The sequence below is a fragment of the Teleopsis dalmanni genome, chromosome 1 (assembly GCF_002237135.1).
Source record: "Teleopsis dalmanni isolate 2A chromosome 1, ASM223713v2, whole genome shotgun sequence".
Lineage (NCBI taxonomy): Eukaryota > Metazoa > Arthropoda > Insecta > Diptera > Diopsidae > Teleopsis > Teleopsis dalmanni.
In genome coordinates, this window is record NC_051846.1 from 98186836 (window position 1) to 98197693 (window position 10858).

Below are 10858 nucleotides of genomic sequence, written 5' to 3' on the forward strand. Positions count from 1 at the left end.
TTGCAATCAAATATCTTACCGTGCAAAACCCCGATCGGGATAACCTATATGTCTATATAAAGATGAAGGAGTTTTCTTTCAATATTTCAAAATTCATAATAATCGTATGCACAGTTTTTTTTATAATGATTTTTAAAAAATTTGCATTTGATCAATAAATAAATTGAGTCATACAGCAACTAATTAGGGTTTAACAGCCAACACCATCTAGTGTTTGTTTTCGTTTTATGTGTGATAAATTTCAGGGTTTGAAAATGCTGGACTATTTTCAAGCAATTATTTTTGTTTACGAAAATGAAATAAGCAAAATGCAAATGCAACATTCAGTTTGCGTTTATGTTTCATACTAAGTGTGTGCGAAGGTTGAAGCAATGGTAAGTATTATGAAATTAAATTAATAAAATATATTTAAAAATTTGTAATTTATACAACTAATAATATTAAAAATAATAATATTATAATAATAATATTAAAAATATAAATATTAAATTTTTAATGCTTTCCTTTCAGAATCGGGATATATTAACTGGCGTATTGATTGGGCTGCTGGTTGACGGTAAAAATGTATGTAAATAATTTAAAATATATATATATTATATTATGATTTATATTAAATGCAATATTAAAATAACATTTTTTGTCTCTTTCTTCAGCAACCCCAGCGTCAACAGCAGCAACGAAACCGCCGACCAGCAGGAAACTACCAGCGGCACCAGGAAAGTGTCCGACGACGGGAAGAAAACCGCCGACGACGCGAAGAAAACCTCCGGCGGCAGGATGAAAACCGCCGCCGGCAGGAAGAAAACCGCCGGCGGCAGGAGGAAAATAGCCGTCGGCAGGAAGAAAATCGCCGTCGGCTGGAGGAAAACCGTCGTCGGGAGAAAGAAAACAAAGAAAAAAATGTAATTTAAACAATTTTTATTAAAATTTTCAAATAAATTAATAATTTTTTTTTTAATTTTTCAGAATTCCGAAAAGAAAAAGAACAATCATTGTAAGTATTTATACGCTTATTTATTTAAACATAAGTATGATATTTACATATATATTTTTATTAATTGCAGATTTCCAAATGCGACGCATCCAAAAACAAAACCTAGAGCTGGAAAAAAAAAACCAATAAATTAATTAATTAATTAATTTAAAAAAAATTCATTTTCATATATCATATATTTCATATATCATGTTTATTTTTTAATACATTTTTAATAAAAAAATTTTATTTAAACTTATTTTCATAATTTTATTAAATGATATATTATATACATATATTCCAAGTAATATTAAAAAATGCGCTTAACACTATTTTTAATTTCTTTTACATTTTGGAGAAATATTTTTCCCCTTGCGCCAGACCGATGCTTAATGCAAATTTTGTATGAAATTCTATACACGCGCGCATGCCTAAGTACATAGGCAAACTTTTTTACCTGCATCTTCTGCCTTGTGCGCAAATGAGGGTTGTGCAAGTGACTAATTATTATAAAATAATAGGTTATAAATGCACCCCGACCTAAAAGATCTATTGTGCGCTGCAAATGGTTTAACTTTGGCTACAATTTTCTAAACAATATTTAATTAATATTAAGTATAATATACATACATTTATTATTATATTAAAATATATTGAACTAAATAATTTAATCAAATTAAATTTAATTATTACTAAAAGGTATAAATTTTAATTAGCTTACTACTCTGATATATAATAATTATATTACAAAAACTATCATCTAATACATATATACATAAATTTACGTTAAAAGTTCATTAAAATAAACAATGGTAAAAAAAGAGTACATAAAAAAGAGTAGACATGGTGTATACATACATTTATTATTATATTAAAATATATTGAACTAAATAATTTAATCAAATTAAATTTAATTATTACTAAAAGGTATAAATTTTAATTAGCTTACTACTCTGATATATAATAATTATATTACAAAAACTATCATCTAATACATATATACATAAATTTACGTTAAAAGTTCATTAAAATAAACAATGGTAAAAAAAGAGTACATAAAAAAGAGGACGTATTTTTTCCCCACTCGTCTGTCTGTCGCCATTTGCTAATAATGCACTTGGTGACATGCAATGACATGTTAATTTGTGTTAACAAGTCGAACAATCATGTTGCACAATTTTTCGCGCGCGGTTCAAACCGCTTTAATTAATAAAATAATAAAAGTGGAAGAATTATTTAATATAAACAATACGGAAAGTTTTAAAAGTGTAATCAAAATTATAAATGAACAACAAAATACAAGATTTGGTGTTAAATGCAATTTGAAAACGAAAACAAAAATCATGCGAATCGCCAAAGAAGTAAGTTTTTAATTGTCTATATTAATATCCCACAAGATAATGAATTACTTTATGGTAATATAGTACAGTGCTTCTGTGTATTATTTTAATTCTTGTTTTTGAATAATTTTACCCATTATGTATTAGATATACATATTCAGTTGTTGTGCAAATTAACAGGGTTTGAAATTGCTTGACTATTTTCAAGCAATTTCTTCTGTTTACGAAAATGAAGTAAGCAAAATGCAAATGCAACAACAAAACCTACACAATACAAATGTGTGTGCACGAAGCTGTGTACAATCGTCGTAAGAATAATCGTAAGTAAGCCCATTTAAAATTATTTTGCGTTTTTGTTGTTGCAATTGGATTTTGCTTATTTCATTTTCGTGAACAAAAATAATTGCTTGAAAATAGTCAAGCAATTTCAAACCCAGCAAATTAAACATCATTTAATATTAATTACTTACATGTTTATGTTTCTTAATTACGAAATAGTAAATTTGCGTGGTAAAAAAATTTTCTATAATTATTCTATTATTGCAAAAATCACTGCATTATTAGTGTGATGATCTAATAATGGGTATTAGTAAAATTATTCAATAATTTAGTGTTTATTAAAATCATTATTATATTCTAAAATTTTTTGATCAATTTTTTATATTAATAGACAAATTTTTTAAAACAATTAAAAGCGTTTTTATAATTGGTAATTTCGAACTTTATTGAATTTATTTAATTATAGACAATTTTGTCAAGTTATTATTTAATCACTTTTTGTGTGTTGTTGCTTTCGCGTTCGATAAAACAAGAGACAGAATCAAATCAACGGAGTTTACTTGCAGCCAAAAAATATGACAAAAAATTGCTCATCTCGAGCTCAAAAATAAAACGCAATAAAAACAAGAATTAGAACCGTTGATTTGATTATATCTTATACAGGGTTAGTTAGATAAGTTAATTAATCATATCTTATCCATAAACAATATAATATATGAATTATATAATATATTAAATATAATAATTTAATTATACAATATTAATTACAATAGATTAAAATTTAATAAATATAATATTAACTATTTGAGTTTAACCGCTCCAACACTTAACAAAAATTTAAGAGTTGTTAAAGTTAAAACATTAACTATAAATTTTTAACTATAAATGTTTTAATTTTAAATTATTATTTTATATTAAAATAATTAAAAAATATAATTTTTTTTCAGATTTATAAAAAACAGACTTCATTGGCTAAAGTACATTCAGATAAGCAGCATTTTAATGTTTCAACATTACATTCAAGCTTAGACGAATCCATTTCATTCTCCAAAAATTTGGAAGATAGTTTCAATATTGCTTCTTTAATGGCATTAAAAAAACAAAATGACTGCCCATATATCAATCGCAGTGTGCTTATGGTTGACTCACTAAACACAAAAAGGTGTGTTTCCTTTATCTGCAAAGAAAAAGATGCAGAATTCGAGATTGAAAATCTCTCGAATTTCTTAAACACATATAAGAATAAGTTTAGTGAAAAGAAAATTTTACAATATTTATTGCTTTGTTCTTATAGTCATTACAATAATGCTTGCGGTTTGCACTTTAAAAATTTCAGATTTAATGAGAATTCATTCACCGCATACGCTTATTGTACAGATCCTTCCTGCAACACTTATATCTTTAAAGGTTACTTTAGTGGCAAAGTAACGGTATTTGCTTCAAATAATCAATTAAAGCATACCACAAATTACGATAAAAGTGCTCAATGCAGGGCATTGCAAAGATATGCTCTTAAAGGCGAAATTTTTCACAATACGGCTGTTAAATTTCGCACTAAAAAACTCAATAAGCAATGTGAAAGTTTTGAAAAGGTCGGAAGAAATGATAAAGTAAAGTCATTATCATATTACAGAAATATAAAAACAGAAGCATATGCTAAAAATGACTTACACTCCGATCCCTTTATTGACACTTATTTAATGTTTAAGTCTTCACCTAGAGATTTCATACAATATTTGTCAACAAAACTTGAAGTTTATTTATGGGATTTCTCCCAAATTCACCTATTGCAACAAAACGAAAGTTTCTTATTGAAAAAAATGAAACATACTATTCGCATAGATGCAACAGGTGGTATTATTCGTAAGTTACCATTCGATACTAATAGAATATTATTATATTCCTTAGTCGGTCATATTTCTGAGAAAAAAATTGTTTTCTCAATAGCCGATGCGGTTTTATCGAATCACTCGATAACAGACATTGCACAATTTTTGCAACACTTAAAACAATATTGTAAAAGTAAAAGTCTGTTATGGCCCATTTGTCGCAGAATTGTAACAGATGTTAGCTTCGCTATAATTGGGGCAATATTGAAGGTTTTCAATGGAATGGATTCGGTTTTAGAATATTTAAACTATTCATATGCTTTTGTGAATAATCCAAAAAAATTGAATTTTGTTGCTATACAATTTTGTGTTAGCCACTACTGCAAAATTATTTGCAAAGATATAGACAATGCAGTAGATAAAACTAATTCGCTTAAGGTTAATAATTTAAGAAAATTCTTAAGAGAATCTATGGGAATAGTTTTCAATTTATGTACCCTAAAGGACTGCAAGGAATGGTTTGAGAAACTATGCGTTATTTTATGCTCCAAAAATAACACACCCAAAGTAAAGGAGGCAGTTGAGAGTTTGTCTAAATTAAAAGACATGACGGAATGTTCAGATTTTGACTTTAACTTCAATTCAGATGAACTTAATGAACTTCCAACTTTTGAAGAAACTTCTGATACCTTGGCTTCTATTTCTGAAGGCAGTCCTTTTAGAGTTGAATTTATAAAGTATTTTAAAAACTATACAGAAGCTACTATTAAATGCAATAATATTGAAAGGAATGAATTATATTGTCCAAAAATGGCAAATTTGATTTTAAATAAATATATGGCATTTCTTCCTATGTGGTCTAATATTATCGGTATTCATATAGATCATTCAAACACTCGAGTGAGTAATGGACCCATAGAGAGCTATTTTAAAAATATTAAATACAATGTTTTTGAATGTAAACCTCAGAAACTTGGAAGATTTATTCGAGGCATTCAAAGTTTCAATAATTCAATTGTTAAATTAATTAAAAATAATTATATCCAAGAATTAACTGATCCCATAACTCCAGGGACACTTATAAAGAGTTCCCGTAAACACAAAAAAATCCAGACAAGTTCTGATAAAATAATGGGTATTAGTAAAAATAGGAAACTTAAAAAAATTCCTGAGTCATGGCAAAAGAAGAATAAAGCCAGACTTCGTCACGGACTCTTTCTTCAAGAGCATAGTGTGATTCGCTCACAAAAAGATAAAAATCTTAGTGTTAAACAAAATTCTATCGTATCACCAATACTTAAAGAACACAGCTATTCATGTGCCACAGAAAGCTGTGACGTAAATACTTCTGAAAAAAATTTCATGGACTGTGAAACTTATTCAAAAAGTCTACCAATTTCAACAAAATATTATGTGTTGAACCTGAGCACAGTTTTTCTTAGAGTATTTAATGAAAGATGCCATTATTTCGAATACTTTTACACGAAAAGTGATTTATGTACTCTAAATAATGATGAGTGGCTTTTGAATTCAATTTTAGATGCATGTCTAGCGGTTATCATTTTTGAAAGTAAAAGAGAGAATTGCTTGTCTGTGCCATGTCAGACAAATTTTAAAAATATATCATTTTTTAAGCAATTTTTATCGGAGCAACCTCATTTACTTATAATACCACACTTAAGGTATAGACATTTCATAGTTTCTTTTGTTAATTTTGAGAAAGGTACTTTAGTATGCTTGGATCCCTATGGGGAAAGTGCTTCAAAAGAGCGTATGTCTAATCACTATAAGGCATTATTATTAGAAATGTTTCCTTTTATTGATTGGAAGATGGAGAGCATAAACTATAAAAAGCAGTCTACTTATGACTCCAATAATTGTGGAGTTTATGTCCTGCAATATTGCGATGCCTTCATCAATAGCTTACCTTTGACTGCATTATTGTCAGAAAATCTATATAGATTAAATATGAAAGAGAGGTTAATGAATAATTGCGATCCCCTCGATAAATATTGCATCCATTGTGCGAAACATTTTGAGGAGGTATTTCCAAAAGTTGAATGCAAAATTTGTATACGTCCGTTGTGTGATGTATGCATAACGAGTATTTACGTTAAGAATAATATTAATTTGCTCAACTTTATTTGTGCTCTTTGCTTAGAATGTAATAATGTATCTTGAGCTACTGAATGCTACTGAATCACTGCTACTGAATGTGCCTCCGCTACAGCCAATGTTCCTGCCGGTCCTACAGCATCTAAGAAAAAGAAGAAAAAAAACGCAAGAAGAAGATAAATTACACTGGAAATCATATAAGCAGCGAAGATAATGAGGTTAGTATATTAAACAAAGTGTGTAACTACTTGATTTAGTGTGTCATAAAATTTAGCTTTAAATTACAATTTTCAGCTTACTGACAAGTATATTAGTGACATAGGGTCTCTAATTGGTAAAGTAGCTGACACGCCTGCAAAAACACAAAAGACCATATCGCCATGTTTAGAAATTTGCAAATCTTAGCAAAGATAGAAATCTTAGTAAAGGGTAGAATTGAAAAATTTGAATCCACAATATGGAATGCGTCGCACCTTCGGTAAACATGTCATTAGAGTTGAGTAAGTAAAAAATACTTGGTAACTGCAAACGAAACCTGGTCTCCTTTTATGAAGAATATTATAAGCATGAAACCGGTGCCAGCATCAGACTTTGACATAACTAGTAAAAATACAGCAGTACAGGGAGTGCAGTGGTTTAGCAATGAACATAGTCAAAAATACCAAAGTGTGCAGAATCAATTTTTAGCTGCAGTTGAACGCATTGATTTTAACTTCTTAACTGCTTTAATACGTATAGCTGTCCTTAACACATTGATTCAATTATACAATTAAATATGTGTAAGTAATATTACATATTTTATTATGCTATAGAGTTTTTAATATGTTTGTTATTCTAATTCGTTTTTAAAAGTAAAATGACTGAAGATTTTAGCTCAGTCACAGAACTTATTGAACGTGCTGTGCTTGTTTTGAAAACATCACTTCATCCAACTTTCAGTTTAACATCGAAAAATTGTCGTCTGGATTACCGGCGCCAAGAAAATAGATGTTTCTTTATTGTGCTTTTCAGGTATGCTTAATATTTGAAAGCTCGTGCTTGTTGACGCACAGCATTTGAATTGTCTAATCCTAAGTTTAGATCCTGATACAGATCCTTTGGCGATGGTGCTAGTATTGGACTATTATGCAAGCAATATTCCTGGCTTATTAAGTACTATGAAGAGTATGATGCTGTGCGTAATTTATTACAACTGCCAAATATGGCTTATTCATATGCATTAGCATTATTCTGTCTTTTAGGAGGTATTTTTTATTAACTAAATTTATTATTCATCATTATAATATTAAACATCATTATTAAACTTTAAATAGAATGTGAAAAATCTGATGAAGCTCTAAAATGTGGATTGCTGAAGTTTCCGGATGTTCTACATCCGTTACTAGAAGAAATGTCAGTACAAACTGATAAACGTGTGTTGAATAAGTCATACTGTCCGTCAGAAATTTCTGGCTCGTAAGTATTTTTTATTAAATTTATAACTTATTATATTTCACATTAATAACAATTAATTTTTTATACATAGTCAATCTCCAGCCTTACATCAACTGGTTTGCCTTTATGTTTGCCCTGGTTGGAATGTAATGTCAACAGCGTACTTGATCTCATCGAGCGCAACGATGCAATTATCACTGATTACAACCAGATACGTGCATTGCGTTATGGTAAACCACCTCGACCCACCTTACGTCATGTATTTGCCTATGATTTTAAGGAGAAAGTGCCATTGGCAAGTTTTTTTGTCAAAGAATCAATTCACAATTGTAACGTATCATCCATTTGCACCACCATATTCAATTAATTCTTATGAAAGGTGATTATTTCATACATACAGAAATTATTGATATATGGTTATGAAAATAATATACATATTTTTTTAAAAATTCTCTTCTAGCTGTGCTACAAATCAACAATCAATATGCTACATGGACAAGTACCTGCTGCTAGATCTAACAATGCTGAACCACCAACATCGCCACGAACCTAATATAAAGCCGACCCAATTGATAGACAACCACTATTTATAGCATTTAAGGTTGGTGAAGGTAATTTACATATAGATAAATGCTCTTTATAAATTTAATCACTCTATTTATCTAAACAGATGGTGCAGCTGGTACTGCTGAGACTGGGACTTCATATCATAATCTTACGTAATCCTCGCATAATATTGTGGATGCAATGCGTGACTTTTTACATAATTTCCGTATAACTTGCTCGTTGGTCAGAATGATGATAATGACAGTTTTGAAGAAGACACCATGTCTACTCTTTTTTATCTACTCGTTGTTTATCATTGTTTATTTTAATGAACTTTTAACGTAAATTTATGTATATATGTATTAGATGATAGTTTTTGTAATATAATTATTATATATCAGAGTAGTAAGCTAATTAAAATTTATACCTTTTAGTAATAATTAAATTTAATTTGATTAAATTATTTAGTTCAATATATTTTAATATAATAATAAATGTATGTATACACCATGTCTACTCTTTTTTATGTACTCTTTTTTTACCATTGTTTATTTTAATGAACTTTTAACGTAAATTTATGTATATATGTATTAGATGATAGTTTTTGTAATATAATTATTATATATCAGAGTAGTAAGCTAATTAAAATTTATACCTTTTAGTAATAATTAAATTTAATTTGATTAAATTATTTAGTTCAATATATTTTAATATAATAATAAATGTATGTATATTATACTTAATATTAATTAAATATTGTTTAGAAAATTGTAGCCAAAGTTAAACCATTTGCAGCGCACAATAGATCTTTTAGGTCGGGGTGCATTTATAACCTATTATTTTATAATAATTAGTCACTTGCACAACCCTCATTTGCGCACAAGGCAGAAGATGCAGGTAAAAAAGTTTGCCTATGTACTTAGGCATGCGCGCGTGTATAGAATTTCATACAAAATTTGCATTAAGCATCGGTCTGGCGCAAGGGGAAAAATATTTCTCCAAAATGTAAAAGAAATTAAAAATAGTGCTAAGCGCATTTTTTAATATTACTTGGAATATATGTATATAATATATCATTTAATAAAATTATGAAAATAAGTTTAAATAAAATTTTTTTATTAAAAATGTATTAAAAAATAAACATGATATATGAAATATATGATATATGAAAATGAATTTTTTTTAAATTAATTAATTAATTAATTTATTGGTTTTTTTTTTCCAGCTCTAGGTTTTGTTTTTGGATGCGTCGCATTTGGAAATCTGCAATTAATAAAAATATATATGTAAATATCATACTTATGTTTAAATAAATAAGCGTATAAATACTTACAATGATTGTTCTTTTTCTTTTCGGAATTCTGAAAAATTAAAAAAAAATTATTAATTTATTTGAAAATTTTAATAAAAATTGTTTAAATTACATTTTTTTCTTTGTTTTCTTTCTCCCGACGACGGTTTTCCTCCAGCCGACGGCGATTTTCTTCCTGCCGACGGCTATTTTCCTCCTGCCGCCGGCGGTTTTCTTCCTGCCGGCGGCGGTTTTCATCCTGCCGCCGGAGGTTTTCTTCGCGTCGTCGGCGGTTTTCTTCCCGTCGTCGGACACTTTCCTGGTGCCGCTGGTAGTTTCCTGCTGGTCGGCGGTTTCGTTGCTGCTGTGGACGCTGGGGTTGCTGAAGAAAGAGACAAAAAATGTTATTTTAATATTGCATTTAATATAAATCATAATATAATATATATATATTTTAAATTATTTACATACATTTTTACCGTCAACCAGCAGCCCAATCAATACGCCAGTTAATATATCCCGATTCTGAAAGGAAAGCATTAAAAATTTAATATTTATATTTTTAATATTATTATTATAATATTATTATTTTTAATATTATTAGTTGTATAAATTACAAATTTTTAAATATATTTTATTAATTTAATTTCATAATACTTACCATTGCTTCAACCTTCGCACACACTTAGTATGAAACATAAACGCAAACTGAATGTTGCATTTGCATTTTGCTTATTTCATTTTCGTAAACAAAAATAATTGCTTGAAAATAGTCCAGCATTTTCAAACCCTGAAATTTATCACACATAAAACGAAAACAAACACTAGATGGTGTTGGCTGTTAAACCCTAATTAGTTGCTGTATGACTCAATTTATTTATTGATCAAATGCAAATTTTTTAAAAATCATTATAAAAAAAACTGTGCATACGATTATTATGAATTTTGAAATATTGAAAGAAAACTCCTTCGTCTTTATATAGACATATAGGTTATCCCGATCGGGGTTTTGCACGGTAAGATATTTGATTGCAAAAAATTATAACCTCAA

At 28.6% G+C, this 10858-nt stretch overlaps 2 protein-coding genes, 1 long non-coding RNA gene and 1 pseudogene across 3 annotated transcripts; 3 read left to right on the plus strand and 1 right to left on the minus strand.

Annotated features, from left to right (window-relative positions):
* Window positions 1-1123, plus strand: LOC119690035 (capping protein inhibiting regulator of actin dynamics-like). The gene is made up of 5 exons (XM_038105021.1): window positions 1-374; window positions 511-564; window positions 654-902; window positions 967-994; window positions 1065-1123. The coding sequence occupies exons 1-5, from the start codon at window positions 372-374 to the stop codon at window positions 1121-1123; spliced, it is 393 nt and encodes a 130-aa protein (XP_037960949.1). The 5' UTR covers window positions 1-371.
* A 1193-nt stretch (window positions 1124-2316) lies between these two features.
* LOC119690046 lies at window positions 2317-7695 on the plus strand. The gene is made up of 5 exons (XM_038105033.1): window positions 2317-2334; window positions 3540-6754; window positions 6831-7315; window positions 7389-7547; window positions 7617-7695. The coding sequence occupies exons 1-2, from the start codon at window positions 2317-2319 to the stop codon at window positions 6600-6602; spliced, it is 3081 nt and encodes a 1026-aa protein (XP_037960961.1). The 3' UTR covers window positions 6603-6754; window positions 6831-7315; window positions 7389-7547; window positions 7617-7695.
* On the plus strand, window positions 7393-8563 carry LOC119690055 (annotated as a pseudogene).
* Window positions 8564-10176: 1613 nt separating this feature from the next.
* LOC119673017 lies at window positions 10177-10858 on the minus strand. The gene is made up of 3 exons (XR_005251982.1): window positions 10469-10858; window positions 10279-10332; window positions 10177-10189 (listed from the first exon to the last, which is right to left on the minus strand). It is a non-coding gene; the product is annotated as an uncharacterized LOC119673017 (long non-coding RNA).